At 47.6% G+C, this 19,333-nt stretch overlaps 1 protein-coding gene across 1 annotated transcript in view; it reads left to right on the forward strand.

Annotated features, from left to right (window-relative positions):
* Nucleotides 1-19,122, forward strand: part of LOC140409452 (disintegrin and metalloproteinase domain-containing protein 12-like) — a 422,351-nt gene extending 403,229 nt beyond the window's left edge. The window contains exon 6 of the mRNA XM_072497884.1: nt 18,952-19,122. Within this exon, the coding sequence (XP_072353985.1) occupies nt 18,952-19,122 (171 nt within the window). The remainder of the gene's footprint in view (nt 1-18,951) is intronic.
* Nucleotides 19,123-19,333: the final 211 nt, after the last annotated feature.

Genomic DNA, 19,333 nt, shown 5'->3' on the forward strand with positions numbered 1-19,333 from the left:
TGTACTTTTCCCCCTCTTCAGCTTGTGAACCAGATTGCCTTGATGGATGTGGAGAAGGCCTTTGACAGAGGAGAGTGGGAGTGCTTGTTTGAGGTTTCGATTTAGGCAGAACTTTCTTTCATGGGTTTAGCTAATGCATGGATGAGCCAAGGCAAGTGTATGCCCTAATGCGATGAGCTTGGGATACTTTCTCTTGAATCGAGGCACAAGGCAGGGGTGCCCATTGTCGCCACCCCTGTTTACACTGGCGATTGAACCGTTGGCCATTGTGTTGGGGTCACTGGGGGAATGGAGGTGGATAAAGGAGGGAGCAGGAGAGAGCATATAGTGACTGATGCACAATCAATATGCTCGAGACAAAGAGGAGTCATATCTAATCGGCTTTAATCGGCTAGAACTGTACCCAGCAGCGATGATACAGAAAATGAAGGCTGCTGGGATGGCATTGGTTCTTATACCCCGCCTCTCAGGGCGGGGCTATGTACATTAGCCAATGGTAGACCCCGCGGTCTAGCCAATGATCATTCACCTCTCAGGTACTGCAATACCTGGTATTACCACAGTGACGACCTGCTCTTTTATGTTACACACCCAGTTTCCGCTATGAAAGGAATAATAAAGATACTGAGGAGCTCGCGCTCCCTTTCGGGGCACAAACTGATCCTGGAGAGGAGTGAATACTTTCTGATTAATTCCCCCGGGGAAGGTGCGTCAATCTGGGGTATTGCCTTTTTGTCTTGCCAGAGGAAGCTTCCGTTATCTGGGTGGCCCATGAATGGACTTCGCTTCATAGGTTAAAGTGTGGTGAGCAGAGTGAAGTCAGGTCAGAGTGACACCCGGCGGCCCACCCAGGGCAACACCCACAGCAACCCCGACGGGGGCCACGGTGCCAGGGGAGGGCAGTGTCAGTGAATGGTTTTCCGAGCATCAGGGCCCGCTGTACCAGGCACGCTGTCGAAGACTCCGGCTGAGCAAGGAGAAAGTGCAACACCTGGCATTGCAGGGGTATGGGGGAGGGCACCCGCTCCCGGTGGCCGCCAAGGTGACGGTCGCCCTGCACCTTTACGCCACGGGATCCTTCCAGGCGCCGAGTAGGGACCTGTCCGGGATCTCACACACCTCGGCGCACAGGTGCCACCGCGCTGGTACAGAGGCCGCGTATGCCCAAGCGGCTCTCAATGCATCGATTTCCATGTGCCCCGAGCCCACCTGGATGCCCGGGCAGCGAGGTCCGTCAGCATTGCAGGGATGCTCCAGTCCGGGGGCTGATTGACGGCGATGCAGGTCGCCTACGGGCACGGGCAGGTGACAGGGCACTCCAAACAACCCAAAAGGGTTCCACCATACACGTCTGCGACCGATACCCGGGCAGTGTGCCTGACGCCTTCACCCTGACACGGTCCACGATTCTGAACATGTTTGAGACCCCCCCCCTCCCCGAACAGCACGTCTCTCGGGAGGAAACCGGAGGAAACCCGCGCAGACACGGGGAGAACGTGCCGACTCCAGTGACCCAAGCCGGGTATCATACCTGGGGCCCTGGCGCTGTGAAGCTACAGTGCTAACCACTGTGCTACCGTGCTGCCCATTTTTGGCACCTGGAACACTCTGGGGCAGCCCCCCAGTCTGAAGCTGAAAGGGCCGCCCATATCGTGGCCGCCTGCTGCACCCTCCACAACTCCACGCGCCAGAGGGGCGATGTGCGGGCGGAGGAGGAGGAATGCCAGGCCTCGTCCGACGAGGAGGGTGGGCAGGCCTTGAGCCCCAGGCAAGCACAGGAGGCCACACATGTGTGCCAGGGCCGATGGGGTGGTGAAGGGGGGGAGGGCACTAGCTAGGATCACAGCCACCACGTTTCCCCCCCCCTGCCCCCCCTCCCCAAGCCCCCCCCACGGGGTAGGGGATCAGGGTTGGCAGTAATAGTGGCTGTGGTCCATGGGATGGAGGATGCTGACAACCCGCTCTGCGATGAGCTCTGATCCTTCACATTGTTTGGCAACATCTGACCCCTGCCCACGGTAGCACTTTCCACCGTCCTCCGGGGTGAGTCCTGCATGCGAGTTGGCCGTTCCATCACACGGTCCCATCGGATCTATGGGGTGACGGAGGTGGGGACGGTCGGGGAGGGGGGGGGGGGTGGGGGGGGTGGAGACCAGGCCACCCACAGGGCCCGCCCATTCCCCCCCAACGTCCGTCCATTCCCCCAGCCCCCTCAGACCAACCCACCCCTCACACCAATCTGACAGAGCACCGAAGCAGGTTGTAACAGTGTGAACAGGTGTACAATGTGACAACGTTCATACAGATTTGTGCCCTAGCCCCAATAACAAAACTGTGCCCTGCACCCGTGCCAACTTAACTGGTGGCTAACTTTCTGGTCTTTTGGGCCCAACGCTGTGCCCAGGTGGTTCCCCAGACAGCATAGCAGGAGTGGAGATGGCCTTCTGTGATCCCTGCCCTGCGACCTGGGTCTCTGTTGGCGGGATTCTACTGGGTGGGCCCAGCTGCCGCTCGGGTGTCCCAGGTGACATTGTGTCACCCTGTTCTGCCCATTGCCTACCAGATGCACCAGGGGCAGGAGGGGGTGAGTCCGAGGTGCTGCGTTGCTCTGGCACCTGCCCCGTGGGAGTCACCGGCACGGGCCCCATCAACTCCTCCTCCCTCCTGGTGCCTGATGGCCTCCGGGCTACTCGGTGGGGCGGGATTGCAGGAGGAACTATCAACTGGGGCTCCCCCACCACCTGGCGCTGCCAGTCCTGGAGACCCGCTCAGGTCTCGACCAGGGTCTGCGTGCCCGCGGCCATGGAGCACAGGGAGAGGACCATCGCCGCCTGGGACTGCACCACCACCTTCTGGGTCTGTGTCACATCAGTCAGTGGCTGTACCATCTCCCTCTGGGACTGGGCCACCTCATTCTGTGTCTGCGCCACATCAGCCAGCGTCTGGGCAATGCCGCTGACATTACCAGTCTTGCCCTGCTGTGACTGGGCCATGCTGAGGAGTAGCGCTGCCATGTCCGAGCGGCTCTGGCACATGGCTGCCTGTGAGGCAGCAACCCTGTCCTATCCCTCGGCCAGCACCTGCACAGAATGCTCGCCGACAACCCCTCCTGCAGTCACTGGCTTTGTGATTGCGGCTCCACAATCGATGGGACTGTCTTGTTAGTCGTTTAGCTGCAGTTGTGTAAAGAGTCAAAGGTACTGCTCCTTTTCACAAACACCTTTATTTCACTAACAGACTCTGCACAAAGCTCGATCTTCACATCTGACACCAAGGCCACCTGAAGCCCCTTTACATATCAGCGTCAATTATTGGATACTTAACATAAATGAGACAACTAATTGCAATGCCTCTTCACCCATTACTTAACAGTCTCCCCTTCCTTGGAGAAAAAAAAACATAAGGTGAAAACAAAATTACAAGAAACTCAAACACACACGCGCATTTTCCACCCTTGACCTTTTTTCATTTTTTTGGGAAGAAAAAACAGTCACAGAAACAGGTGTCTTTCATTAACAATATCCAAAAGGTTCTGTGAGCTCGCCCCTCTTTTTGTAAAACAGTCTGACGGTTGGTAGCTCCTGTCGACCCATTTAATTTTTGCTATTTCCCCTCTGTCCAACGTCTGCTTCAAACTTGCGATGTCTATCCGTAACCTCCTTTCATTGTCACTTTTTGTAGAATGCACATTTTCCCACAGGGATTTATTGTCAATGTGACAGTCAATAGGTATATTACCCAAATCCCCTAATCCCAAAATTCCTGTCAATATCTGACTTAAATAAAAGGTCATATCCACCGCCTCTACAAGGCTTAACGTCCCAGCAGCTAAAGTGCTTTTGACCACTCTCCTTATTTTCTTGTTTCCCACACAAGTGGGCAACATTTACCATTGTTCCCCAAAAGGAAAATTATAAAACCTCCTGCGCTTGAAACCCCATCACATAAATTTGCGTAGGACGCATCACTATAAACTATGAGTTTCAAGTGCTTAAGGTCACCTAAAACCGGGAACTTCTAAACACACTCCTGCATTTTTAGTTTGACCAACACTTTATTTGCTCTTAAGTCTTCCACTTTGGGATCATTCATTTGAGTACAGATATCAAGCTACTGCTTGATCTTTCCCTTCTGCTGTGGGATGTCCTTTCAATAGTTCTCGACCTTTTCCTGTCGACCTGTTCACTATCCGATGTACTATCTGAACTGGCACTGCGTTTCTGTGCCCTCCATTTTTGAACTTAGTGTTCCCAATCCATTGTCTTGACTCCCTCCCCTGACTGCTGTACATTCAACCACTGTTTATACTTTCGAGTGGCCTTCCCTGCTCTACTAATAACAGTTGTATCCTTCCATTGAAGGATCCTTCCATCCTTCAGGCAAGTATGTCACTTTTGTACCAACTTTTAGCAATTGTCCTTTCGGAAAATTCATCAGAAGTGTTGTGTTACGCTACAGAAACCCTGTCTATATCAGTTAATTAGTCCTCATAGTTCTGTAACACATGCGTACCAGATGACTCTGGTTCCTCGTTATGTCTGTCTGCTCTGTCTAAATTTGAAAATTTGTAATCTGTACCCATTTTCCTTGATGAATGCGCCCTAACAGTTTGATTGCCATGTTGCTAAATAATTGTTTTGCCATCTATGCCTATGATCTTCCCTGGCCTTTCCATTCATTAAAATTGTCTCTCTTATAGTATACCATGTCTCCTTGCTGAAAAACGGTATTTGATGGCCGTACATCATGCCTCAAGGCTCTGCGAATTCTTTCAGAGACTTCTGTTTCCAAAAAAGCTCTTCTACTGCGATGTAATGCATCTAAAAGGAGATTAAAAAAGATTACTCCCTGTGCCACGTGACAGTGAGGCTAGAAATAGGAAGATGGAGCATCTAAACACGTGGCTAAACAGCTGGTGTAGGAGGGAGGGTTTCCGTTATCTGGACCACTGGGAGCTCTTCCGGGGCAGGTGTGACCTATATAAGAAGGACGGGTTGCATCTAAACTGGAGAGGCATAAATATCCTGGCCGCGGGGTTTGCTAGTGTCACACGGGAGGGTTTAAACTAGTATGGCAGGGGGGTGGGCACGGGAGCAATAGGTCAGAAGGTGAGAGCATTGAGGGAGAACTAGGGAATAGGGACAGTGTGGCTCTGAGGCAGAGCAGACGGGGAGAAGTTGCTGAACACAGCGGGTCTGGTGGCCTGAAGTGCATATGTTTTAATGCAAGAAGTATTACGGGTAAGGCAGATGAACTTAGAGCTTGGATTAGTACTTGGAACTATGATGTTGTTGCCATTACAGAGAACTGGTTGAGGGAAGGGCAGGATTGGCAGCTAAACGTTCCAGGATTTAGATGTTTCAGGTGGGATAGAGGGGGATGCAAAAGGGGTGGCAGAGTTGCGCTACTGGTTCGGGAGAATATCACAGCTGTACTACGGGAGAAAACATCAGAGGGCAGTGAGGCTATATGGGTAGAGATCAGGAATAAGAAGGGTGCAGTCACAATGTTGGGAGTTTACTACAGGCCTCCCAACAGCCAGCGGGAGATAGAGGAGCAGATAGGTAGATAGAGTTTGGAAAAGATTAAAAACAACAGGGTTGTTGTGATGGGAGACTTCAACTTCCCCAATATTGACTGGGACTCACGTAGTGCCAGGGGCTTAGATGGGGCAGAGTTTGTAAGGAGCATCCAGGAGGGCTTCTTAAAACAATATGTAGACAGTCCAACTAGGGAAGGGGCGGTACTGGACCTGGTATTGGGGAATGAGCCCGGCCAGGTGGTAGATGTTTCAGTAGGGGAGCATTTCGGGAACAGTGACCACAATTCAGTAAGTTTTAAAGTGCTGGTGGACAAGGATAAGAGTGGTCCTAGGATGAATGTGCTAAATTGGGGGAAGGCTAATTATAACAATATTATGCGGGAACTGAAGAACCTAGATTGGGGGCGGATCTTTGAGGGCAAATCAACATCTGAAATGTGGGAGGTTTTCAAGTGTCAGTTGAAAGGAATTCAGGACCGGCATGTTCCTGTGAGGAAGAAGGATAAATACGGCAATTTTCGAGAACCCTGGATAACGAGAGATATTGTAGGCCTCGTCAAAAAGAAAAAGGAGGCATTTGTCAGGGCTAAAAGGCTGGGAACAGACGAAGCCTGTGTGGAATATAAGGAAAGTAGGAAGGAACTTAAGCAAGGAGTCTGGAGGGCTAGAAGGGGTCACGAAAAGTAATTGGCAAATAGGGTTAAGGAAAATCCCAAGGATTTTTACACGTACATAAAAAGTAAGAGGGTAGCCAGGGAAAGGGTTGGCCCACCAAAGGATAGGCAAGGGAATCTATGTGTGGAGCCAGAGGAAATGGGCGACGTACTAAATGAATACTTTGCATCAGTATTCACCAAAGTGAAGAAATTGGTAGATGTTGAGTCTGGAGAAGGGTGTGTAGATAGCCTGGGTCACATTGAGATGCAAAAGGACGAGGTGTTGGGCGTCTTAAAAAATATTAAGGTAGATAAGTCCCCAGGGCCTGATGGGATCTATCCCAGAATACTGAAGGAGGCTGGATAGGAAATTGCTGAGGCCTTGACAGAAATCTTTGGATCCTCACTGTCTTCAGGTAATGTCCCGGAGGACTGGAGAATAGCCAACGTTGTTCCTCTGTTTAAGAAGGGTAGCAAGGATAATCCAGGGAACTACAGTCCGGTGAGCCTTACTTCAGTGGTAGGGAAATTAATGGGGAGAATTCTTCGAGACAGGATCTACTCCCATTTGGAAGCAAATGGACGTATTAGTGAGAGGCAGCATGGTTTTGTGAAGGGGAGGTCGTGTCTCACTAACTTGATAGAGTTTTTCGAGGAGGTTACAAAGATGATTAATGCAGGTAGGGCAGTGGATGTTTTCTATATGAACTTCAGTAAGGCCTTTGACAAGGTCCATCATGGTAGGCTAGTACAAAAGGTGAAGTCACACGGGATAAGGGGTGAGCTGGCAAGGTGGATACAGAACTGGCTAGGTCATAGAAGGCAGAGAGTAGCAATGGAAGGATGCTTTTCTAATTGGAGGGCTGTGACCAGTGGTGTTCCACAGGGATCAGTGCTGGGACCTTTGCTGTTTGTAGTGTATATAAATGATTTGGAGGAAAATGTAACTGGTCTGATTAGTAAGTTTGCAGACGACACAAAGGTTGGCGGAATTGCGGATAGCGATGAGGACTGTCGGAGGATACAGCAGGATTTAAATTGTTTGGAGACTTGGGCGGAGAGATGGCAGATGGAGTTTAATCCGGACAAATGTGAGGTAATGCATTTTGGAAGGTCTAATGCAGGTAGGGAATATACAGTGTATGGTAGAACCCTCAAGAGTATTGAAAGTCAGAGAGATCTAGGCGTACAGGTCCACAGGTCACTGAAAGGGGCAACACAGGTGGAGAAGGTAGTCAAGAAGGCATACGGCATGCTTGCCTTCATTGGCCGGGGCATTGAGTATAAGAGTTGGCAAGTCATGTTGCAGCTGTATAGAACCTTAGGCCACACTTGGAGTATAGTGTTCAATTCTGGTCACCACACTACCAGAAGGATGTGGAGGCTTTAGAGCGGGTGCAGAAGAGATTTACCAGAATGTTGCCTGGTATGGAGGGCAGTAGCTATGAGGAGTGGTTGAATAAACTCGGTTTGTTCTCACTGGAACGAAGGAGGTTGAGGGGCGACCTGATAGAGGTCTACAAAATTATGAGGGGCATAGACAGAGTGGATAGTCAGAGGCTTTTCCCCAGGGTAGAAGGGTCAATTACTAGGGGGCATTGGTTTAAGGTGAGAGGGGCAAGGTTTAGAGTAGATGTACGAGGCAAGTTTTTTTACGCAGAGGGTAGTGGGTGCCTGGAACTTACTACCGGAGGAGGTGGTGGAAGCAGGGACGATAGTGACGTTTAAGGGGCATCTTGACAAATACATGAATAGGATGGGAATAGAGGGATACGGACCCAGGAAGTGTAGAAGATTGTAGTTTAGTCGGGCAGCATGGTCGGCACGGGCTTGGAGGGCCGAAGGGCCTGTTCCTGTGCTGTACATTTCTTTGTTCTTTGTTCATTTGTATTCATAACTGTGATATTCACGTTTTCACACATATCCCTAAACTCATCATTAGCAAATTCTCCCCCATTGTCCGGAAGGAATTTTGCCGGTGGCCCATTTCTGTCCCTATCCATTTTTCCATGATTTGATCACAAATTACTCTCTTTTCGTTACTTCGTACGATCATTGATTGACTAAATCTGGTTGTTAAATCTACAAAATGCAAAATAAATACATTATTGACTTTATCCCAGATCTTAAGGTCCATGGCCACAATGTCGTTAAAATCCCTGGCCAAAGATAAGGTTACTATCGGTCGTGCTGGTGTCCTTCTGCACTTCCTACAAACTTCACAGCGATCACTAACCTGTCCCACCAGTTGAGTATAGTCTTCATTCCTTACCCCTGCATCCTTTAAGAAAATTTTCAGCCTCCGAGGAGATGGATGTGCAAATTGCCGATGCAGTTTTATTACAACAAGCTTTGTATCAGTGAAAGTCCCATTTTCAACTGCCATTAACACATCCTTAACCACTCTACGTGAAATATTATTTTTCAGTAATGGAATACAATAATGTCCCGACTGTGTGTTCCACAAACTGTTCCATATCCTTATCCTGTTCTATATCCAGTTTCATGTGTGCTTTCTCCATCGACGGTCTGCTCAGAAGCAAAGGTATCTCACTTGATACAACATCCGTGCTAATGAAATGATTCACTCCGGCAATATTACAAGGCATCACCACTCTTTTCAGCGACTTCAGAGTATTAGCATCCCCAAACCTGAAACTTGTGGAACTTTCAAATTCCTTAACCTAATTATGATTTTCAGCATTCAGAGAGTCCAGGTAACATTTTAACCAGTCAATTCCACACACAGTAGATGTGCAGCCACTGTCCAATACAGCACAGTTGAAGGATTCTGCAACCAACACCCTCATTACCGGCGTAAAACTGCTTGTTAATAGGACAATGTCTTCTTTCTGGTCACTATCTTTTTCCTCTTCGGACTCTTCCGTGTCATGTGTCGCTTTAAACACTCTATCATAACGAGTTGGACAGTTGAAAGCATAATGGTATTGAGAGTCACATCGAAAACATTGATTTATCATGCCCCGTGCATTTCTGGGGTTCATCTTCCTACTGTAAGTTCTAACTGGGTTTTTGTCTTCATAATTTCCTTGTCTCGATCTCCTTCTATAGTCTTGGGCCCTGTTCATAGCCGTACAATTTCGCCATCTTGTTACTAGTGTATCTTCCATATTCTGCCTTATTGCAGGCTGACCTATTTGGGTCATCAGAGCCATCGGAATCGAATGTTTCCCCAGAAACTTCTTTAAAGTTTTTGTCATCTATTCGAATAATGTATGTTTATCAGTAAACTGAACTCCTGTCAAAACCAGGAGCCTATCCATGTTGCTCACTCTAGCACAGTCAAGTAATTTAAAGGCCAACACAGACTGTGGAAATTCCAGGTTGTGTTTCTGAAGCCTTTTATATAGTCTGCCAAATTCCATTATATAGTCTTCCATGGAGATATCCTCCATTTTCCGGAACTTATCAAAATCCGACCATGCTTCATACGCACTTAACAAGTCACCTTTCTTATAAATCTTATCCATTTAATGTAATAAAGTCTCCAGACCTTCTTCTGAGTCTAACTCTTCCAATTCCAGCTCAGAAAGCACTTTGTTTCGGATTTTACTGCCATATGGTAGAGAAAGAGCCAATGCCATACCTTGTTTTCTCTTTCCCAAAGCAGTTACCTTAATCCACATAACTACTGCCCTTCTCCATTCGGCGTACGATTCCCTTTCAGAAAATAAGGGAGGATAGTCATATCCAGCAATCTTTATCCTGGGTTCAGCCATGTATCTTTTTTTTCCCCTTCTCACTCACTCCTTGGTTTGATCAGGAAAAGTTGTATCTTTCAATCCTTCACATTTGCACAGCAACCATCCTCTGCTACCATTGTTATACGTTTTAGTTGCTGTGAAATCAAGAGTCTAAAGTTCTTGTTCCTTTTCACCAAACACCATTTATTTCACTTCCACAGCCTCGTCACAAAACTCTTAACAACACACCACCTGACACAAGGGCCACCTGAAGCCCCTTTACATATCAGCATCAATTAATGGATACTTAACATAAATGAGACAACTAATTGCAATGTCAATTAACCCATTGCTATGCCCCCAGTTCTGCTTTCCCCGACGAGTGGAAACAACCTGCCCGCATCTATCCTATCTATTCCCTTCATAATTTTATATGTGTCAATAAGATCCCCCCGCATCCTTCTAAACTCCAATGAGGACAGTCTCGATCTCCTTCTATAGTCTTGGAACCTGTTTGTAGCCAACAAACAAACAAAGAACAAAGAAATGTACAGCACAGGAACAGGCCCTTCGGCCCTCCAAGCCCGTGACCACCATGCTGCCCGACTAAACTACAATCTTCTACACTTCCTGGGTCCGTATCCCTCTATTCCCATCCTATTCATGTATTTGTCAAGATGCCCCTTAAATGTCAGTATCGTCCCTGCTTCCACCACCTCCTCCGGTAGTGAGTTCCAGGCACCCACTACCCTCTGCGTAAAAAACTTGCCTCGTACATCTACTCTAAATCTTGCCCCTCTCACCTTAAACCTATGCCCCCTAGTAATTGACCCCTCTACCCCGGGGAAAAGCCTCTGACTATCCACTCTTTCTATGCCCATCATAATTTTGTAGACCTCTATCAGGTCTCCCCTCAATCTCCTTCGTTCCAGTGAGAACAAACCGAGTTTATTCAACCGCTCCTCATAGCTAATGCCCTCCATACCAGGCAACATTCTGGTAAATCTCTTCTGCACCCTCTCTAAAGCCTCCACATCCTTCTGGTAGTGTGGCGACCAGAATTGAACACTATACTCCAAGTGTGGCCGAACTAAGATTCTATACAGCTGCAACATGACTTGCCAATTCTTATACTCAATGCCCCGGACAATGAAGGCAAGCATGCCGTATGCCTTCTTGACGACCTTCTCCACCTGTGTTACCCCTTTCAATGACCTGTGGACCTGTACTCCTAGATCTCTTTGACTTTCAATACTCTTGAGGGTTCTACCATTCACTGTATATTCCCTACCTGCATTAGACCTTCTAAAATGCATTACCTCACATTTGTCCGGATTAAACTCCATCTGTCATCTCTCCGCCCAAGTCTCCAAACAATCTAAATCCTGTTGTATCCTCCGACAGTCCTCATCGCTATCCGCAAATCCACCAACCTTTGTGTCGTCTGCAAACTTACTAATCAGACCAGTTACATTTTCCTCCAAATCATTTATATATACTACAAAGAGCAAAGGTCCCAGCACTGATCCCTGTGGAACACCACTGGTCACAGCCCTCCAATTAGAAAAGCATCCTTTCATTGCTACTCTCTGCCTTCTATGACCTAGCCAGTTCTGTATCCACCTTGCCAGCTCACCCCTTATCCCATGTGACTTCACCTTTTGTACTAGTCTACCATGAGGGACCTTGTCAAAGGCCTTACTGAAGTCCATATAGACAACATCCACTGCCCTACCTGCATCAATCATTTAGTGACCTCCTCGAAAAACTCGATCAAGTTAGTGAGACACGACCTTCCCTTCACAAAACCGTGCTGCCTCTCACTAATACGTCCATTTGCTTCCAAATGGGAGTAGATCCTGTCTCGAAGAATTCTCTCCAGTAATTTCCCTACCACTGAAGTAAGGCTCACCGGCCTGTAGTTCCCGGGATTATCCTTGCTACCCTTCTTAAACAGAGGAACAACATTGGCTATTCTCCAGTCCTCCGGGACATCCCCTGAAGACAGTGAGGATCCAAAGATTTCTGTCAAGGCCTCAGCAATTTCCTCTCCAGCCTCCTTCAGTATTCTGGGGTAGATCTCATCAGGCCCTGGGGACTTATCTACCTTAATATTTTTAAAGACACCCAACACCTCGTCTTTTTGGATCTCAATGTGACCCAGGCTATCTACACACCCTTCTCCAGTCTCAACATCTACCAATTTCTTCTCTTTGGTGAATACTGATGCAAAGTATTCATTTAGTACCTCGCCCATTTCCTCTGGCTCCACACATAGATTCCCTTGCCTATCCTTTAGTGGGCCAAACCTTTCCCTGGCTACCCTCTTGCTTTTTGTGTACGTGTAAAAAGCCTTGGGATTTTCCTTAACACTATTTGCCAATGACTTTTCGTGACCCCTTCTCGCCCTCCTGACTCCTTGCTTAAGTTCCTTCCTACTTTCCTTATATTCCACGCAGGCTTCGTCTGTTCCCAGCCTTTTAGCCCTGACAAGTGCCTCCTTTTTCTTTTTGACGAGGCCTACAATATCTCTCGTCATGCAAGGTTCCCGAAAATTGCCGTATTTATCCTTCTTCCTCACAGGAACATGCGGGTCCTGAATTCCTTTCAACTGCCACTTGAAAGCCTCCCACATGTCAGATGTTGATTTGCCCCCAAACATCCGCCCCCACTCTATGTTCTTCAGTTCCCGCCTAATATTGTTATATTTAGCCTTCCCCCAATTTAGCACATTCATCCTAGGACCACTCTTATCCTTGTCCACCAGTACTTTAAAACTTACTGAATTGTGGTCACTGTTACCGAAATGCTCCCCTACTGAAACATCTACCACCTGGCCGGGCTCATTCCCCAATACCAGGTCCAGTACCACCCCTTCCCTAGTTGGACTGTCTGCATATTGTTTTAAGAAGCCCTCCTGGATGCTCCTTATAAACTCCGCCCCGTCTAAGCCCCTGGCACTAAGTGAGTCCCAGTCAATATTGGGGAAGTTGAAGTCTCCCATCACCACAACCCTGTTGTTTTTACTCTTTTCCAAAATCTGTCTACCTTTCTGCTCCTCTATCACCCACTGGCTGTTGGGAGGCCTGTAGTAAACCCCCAACATTGTGGCTGCACCCTTCTTATTCCTGATCTCTCCCCATATAGCCTCATTGCCCTCTGAGGTGTCCTCCCGTAGTACAGCTGTGATATTCTCCCGAACCAGTAGCGCAACTCCACCTCCTCTTTTACATCCCCCTCTATCCCGCCTGAAACATCTAAATCCTGGAACGTTTAGCTGCCAATCCTGCCCTTCCCTCAACCAGTTCTCTGTAATGGCAACAACATCATAGTTCCAAGTACTAATCCAAGCTCTAAGTTCATCTGCCTTACCCGTAATACTTCTTGCATTAAAACATATGCACTTCAGGCCACCAGACCCGCTGTGTTCAGCAACTTCTCCCTGTCTGCTCTGCCTCAGAGCCACACTGTCCCTATTCCCTAGTTCTCCCTCAGTGCTCCCACCTTCTGACCTATTGCTCCCATGCCCACCCCCCTGCCATACTAGTTTAAACCCTCCCGTGTGACACTAGCAAACCTCGCGGCCAGGATATTTATGCCTCTCCGGTTTAGATGCAACCCGTCCTTCTTATACAGGTCACACCTGCCCCGGAAGAGCTCCCAGTGGTCCAGATAACGGAAACCCTCCCTCCTACACCAGCTGTTTAGCCACGTGTTTAGCTGCTCTATCTTCTTATTTCTAGCCTCACTGGCACGTGGCACAGGGAGTAATCCCGAGATTACAACCCTCGAGGTCCTGTCTTTTAACTTTCTGCCTAGCTCCCTGAACTCCTGCTGCAGGACCTCATGCCCCTTCCTGCCTATGTCGTAAGTACCAATATGTACAATGACCTCTGCCTGTTTGCCCTCCCCCTTCAGGATGCCCTCTACCCGTTCGGAGACATCCTGGACCCTGGCACCAGGGAGGCAACATACCATCGTGGAGTCTCTTTCAAGTCCACAGAAGCGCCTATCTGTGCCCCTGACTATAGAGTCCCCTATTACTATTACTCTTCTGCGCTTTGACCCTCCCTTCTGAACATCAGAGCCAGCTGTGGTGCCACTGCTCTGGCTGCTGCTGTTTTCCCCTGATAGGCTATCCCCCCCGACAGTATCCAAAGGGGTATACCTGTTCGAGAGGGGGACAACCACAGGGGATTCCTGCACTGACTGCCTGCCCTTTCTTGTGGTCACCCATTTCTCTGCCTGCACCTTCGGTGTGACCACATTCACATAACTGCGATCTATGACGCTTTCCGCCACCTGCATGCTCCTAAGTGCATCCAATTGCTGCTCCAACCGAACCATGCGGTCTGTGAGGAGCTCCAGTTGGGTGCGCTTTCTGCAGATGAAGCCATCCGGGACGCTGGAAGCCTCCCGGACCTGCCACATCTCACAGTCAGAGCACTGCACCCCTCTAACTGACATTGCGTCAATTAATTAAAATTAAAATTAAATTTTTTAAAATTTTTTTTTATATATATATTTTTTTAATTTCAAAGTTACTGTTAACTATCTGTTTCCTAGCACTAGATTTCTAATAGAAATGCGAAAGCTAAATATAGTACTCTCTGATCTCTGGCTTAGATATCCCTCTAAATTATAATTAAGTAATTATGTTTAATTAGTTACCAATGCTTAATTTTTTAAATTTAGTGTAGATCCCCAACCAGCCACTCAGGCCACAGCTTTTCTGTGATGTCACTTCAGTTTCCCCCCGACACACACAATTTGAAAAAGGTATAAAAGTAAAAATAAGTAAAAATCACTTACTTACCTTCTTACCTTCTGAGTGTCTTAGATGTTCTCAGGTTCTCTCCCTGACAGAGACTGCTCCTCCTCCTCCGAACGGATTTCGCCATCCTGTTACTAGTGTATCTTCCACATTCTGCCTTATTGCAGGCTGATCTATTTGGATCATCACAGCCATCGGAATCGAATGTTTCCCATTAAACTTCTTGAAAGCTTCTGTCACCTGATCAAATAAGGTATCCATAGCCGCAAACTGAACTGTCAAAACCAGGAGCCTATCCATGTTGCTCACTCTAGCACAGTCAAGTAATTTAAAGGCCATCACAGACTGTGGAAATTCCAGGTTGTGTTTCTGCAGCCTTTTATATAGTCCGCCAAATTCTATTATATAGTCTTCAATGGAAAAATCCTCTACTTTCCGGAACCTATCAAAATCCGACCATGCTTCATATGCACTTAACAAGTCATCTTTCTTATAAATCTTATCCATATAATGTAATAAAGTCTCCAGACCTTCTTCTGATTCTAACTCAGACGGCACAAAGGTTGGTGGTATTGCGGATAGCGATGAGGACTGTCAGAGGATACAGCAGGATATAGGTCGGTTAGAGACTTGGGCGGAGAGATGGCAGATGGAGTTTAATTCGGACAAATAATAACAATAATCTTAATTGTCACAAGTAGGCTTACATTGCAATGAGGTTACTGTGAAGAGCCCCTAGTCACCACGTTCCGGCGCCTATTCAGGTACACAGAGAGAATTCAGAATGTCCAAATTACCTACAGCACGTCTTTTGGGACTAGTGGGAGGAAACCGGAGCACCCGGAGGAAATCCACGCAGACTCAGAGAGAACTCGGAGACCCTGGCGCCGTGAAGCCACAGTGCTAACCACTGTGGTACCGTGCTGCTCAAATGTGAGGTAATGCATTTTGTAAATTCTAATTCTGGTGGGAAATAGGCAGAACCCTTAAGAGTATTGACAGGGAGAGGGATCCAGGTTTACAGGCCCACAGGTCACTGAAAGGGGCAACACAGGTGGAGAAGGTAGTCAAGAAGGCACACGGCATGCTTGCCTTCATTGGCCGGGACATTGAGTGTAAAAATTGGAAAGTCATGTTGCAGCTGTATAGAACCTTAGTTAGGCCACACTTGGAATGCTGTGTTCAATTCTGGTCCCCTATGAGGAGAGGTTGGAGAAACAAAGAACAAAAAACAAAGAAAAGTACAGCACAGGAACAGGCCCTTCGGCCCTCCAAGCCTGTGCCGACCATGCTGCCCGACTAAACTACAATCTTCTACACTTCCTGGGTCCGTATCCTTCTATTCCCATCCTATTCATGTATTTGTCAAGATGCCCCTTAAATGTCCCTATCGTCCCTGCTTCCACCACCTCCTCCGGTAGCGAGTTCCAGGCACCCACTACCCTCTGCGTAAAAAAACCTCCTTCACATATCTCCTGTAAACCTTGTCCCTCACACCTTAAACCTATGCCCCCTAGTAATTGGCTCTTCCACCTGGGGAAAAACCTCTGACGATCCACTCTGTCCATGTCCTTCATAATTTTGTATACCTCTATCAGGTCGCCCCTCAACCTCCTTCGTTCCAGTGAGAACAGACTGAATTTATCGAACCTCTCCTCATCGCTAATGCCCTCCAGACCAGGCAACATCCTGGTAAACCTCTTCTGTACCCTCTCCCAAGCCTCCACATCCTTTTGGGAGTGTGGCAACAGATAAAAGAATTAGAGAATTCAAATCAAACAGCTAACATTACAAGGGGTATGTTCGAAACATCGATTTTTTTAAACATAATTTAACAACGTAAAACAAGGTATTACACTAAATAATAATAATAATTACTTAGTGTCACGGGTAGGCTTCAATGAAGTTACTGTGAAAAGGCCCTAGTCGCCACATTCTGGCGCCTGTTCGGGGAGGCCGGTACGGGAATTGAACCCGCGCTGCTGGCCTTGTTCTGCATTGCAAGCCAGCTGTTTAGCCCACTGTGCCAAACCAAATGAAGCCAAATGCATTCTCCCTCGCCTTTCATCGGCATGTGTTCTCTTGCATCATCATTATGGGAGGTGCACACATTGTTCCTGACAAACCATAATATTTCAGGTTTATCCTCAGTCTTTTCCTGATATTGGATTTGATGTATCCAAATTCTTTCGCCCTCTGGTACCAGCCTTCCATCTAAGCATGGTAGCATTGTGGTTAGCACAATTGCTTCACAGCTCCAGGATTCCAGGTTCGATTCCCGGCTTGGGTCACTGTCTGTGCGGAGTCTGCACGTCCTCTCCGTGTCTGCGTGGGTTTCCTCCGGGTGCTCCGGTTTCCTCCCACAGTCCAAAGATGTGCAGGGTAGGTGGATTGGCCATGCTAAATTACCCTTAGTGTCCAAAATATCCCTTAGTGTTGGGTGGGGCTGCTGTGTTATGGGGATAGGATGAAGGTGTGGACATTGGTGGGGTGCTCTTTCCAAGAGCCGGTGCAGTCTCGATGGGCCGAATGGCCTCCTTCTGCACTGTAATTTCTATGATAATCTATGATAAAGAGGATTAAAACATTGTGCCTCCAATTTCCACCCTTGTTACCTTGATGTAACCTATCCACCATGGTGTCGCCTCCACTTTGAGTACAGTAGGCCTTGTCAGACAAATATTATCAAATTTTAGACCATCTAGTCTGCCAACCCCTTATTTTTCATGTCAAAGTTGTCAGCATGATACGGACAGATGTACGTTACTTTACGCCTCAGTCTTCCCTCTGCCTCTGTGCATTGGGTGGAATGTTGCAGCCACCCATGCCGATGCGATCACCAGGGTTATCCCCGACAGCGGCGAGGAGTGTATTCAAGGGGAAACTCCATTGGCAATGGCGGGAGAAAAACATCCTGCCACTGGCCAATGGCGGGCGGCCTCCACAAAACGCCCGGCGGGCTGCGTGAGATAGCCCACACATTTTTCCGAATCGGCCCCCCCATGCCTCCTCTTACTGCCCTGTCACTTACCGTAAAATACCCCTGCTTTCCTTTTTACAGCAGCCAACCTCACCTCATGCTCTATCTTTGCATCTCTTTAGTCTTCCATTCACTACGAGGAGGCAGTGGCAGAGTGGTATTGTCACTGGACTGGTAATGCAGAAACCCAGTGTCAGGCTCTGAAGCCCTGAGTTCGAACCCCACCATTGCAGATACCAAGTTCAATAAAAACCTGCAATTAAAAGCCTAATAATGACCGTGAAATCATTGTCAATTGTTGTAAAAACCCATCTAGTTCACTAATGTACTTTAGGGAAGGAAATTGACAATGGGACTATTATTATTTAAATGATAAAATATGAAAACATGCTGCTGTGCAGAGAGACCTGGGTGTGCTAGTGCATGAGTCGCAAAAAGTTGGTTTACAGGTGCAACAGGTGATTAAGAAGGCAAATGGAATTTTGTCCTTCATTGCTAGAGGGATGGAGTTTAAGACTATGGAGGTTCTGCTGCAATTGTACACGGTGTTAGTGGGGCCACACCTGGAGTATTGTGTTCAGTTTTGGTCTCCTTACTTGAGAAAGGACGTACTGGCACTGGAGGGTGTGCAGAGGAGATTCACTAGGTTAATCCCAGAGCTGAAAGGGATGGATTACGAGGAGAGGTTGAGTAGACTGGGACTGTACTCGTTGGAATTTAGAAGGATGAAGGGGGATCTTATGGAAACATATAAAATTATGAAGGGAATAGATAGGATAGATGTGGGCAGGTTGTTTCCACTGGCGGGTGAAAGCAGAACTAGCGGACATAGCCTTAATATAAGGGGAAATATATTTAGGACTGAGCTTAGGAGGAACTTCTTCACCCAAAGGGTTGTGAATCTATGGAATTCTTTGCCCAGTGAAGCAGTAGAGGCTCCTTCATTCAATGTTTTTAAGATAAAGATAGATAGTTTTTTGAAGAATAAAAGAATTAAGGGTTATGGTGTTCGGGCCGGAAAGTGGAGCTGAGTCCACAAATGATCAGCCATGATCTCATTGAATGACGGAACAGGCTCGAGGGGCCAGATGGCCTACTCCTGCTCCTTGTTCTTATGTTGTTCTTAAATCTTTTCTCCTCACCTGGTCTGGCCTACTTGTGATTCCAAACCAACAGGAATGGCCTCAGGAATGTGAGCCAGTGATGCTCATGAACGAATAATAAAAATTCATATTGGATCATCAGTTTTGGACAATCTGAATCCTGAGTGCCTCTCACCGTTTTCCTCTCTCCAGTACTACAAACCATTCAACATCCGCATTGCACTGATTGGAGTCGAGGTGTGGACGGCCGACCAAATCAAGGTGGACAACGATGCGAAAGAAACAATGAACCGATTCCTCGAGTGGAGACGGGTGAATCTGCTGCCACGCATGTACAATGACAATGCTCACCTCATCACGTGAGTAACTCAGACACAACACTCGCAAACTAACCCTGAGCAGGGCTGGCAATTCTTTGTTGTCTTTGGTCGTCGATATGCGGGTTGCTGAGAAGTTCAACATTTATTATCCATCTCCAATACCTCTTGGGAAAATAGTATCTCATTTCTTTTGAACCACAAGTCATCGGTACAGCAATCCTACTGTTAGATTGATTGATTTTTATTGTCACATG

The sequence above is a fragment of the Scyliorhinus torazame genome, chromosome 3, assembly GCF_047496885.1.
Source record: "Scyliorhinus torazame isolate Kashiwa2021f chromosome 3, sScyTor2.1, whole genome shotgun sequence".
Classification (NCBI taxonomy): domain Eukaryota; kingdom Metazoa; phylum Chordata; class Chondrichthyes; order Carcharhiniformes; family Scyliorhinidae; genus Scyliorhinus; species Scyliorhinus torazame.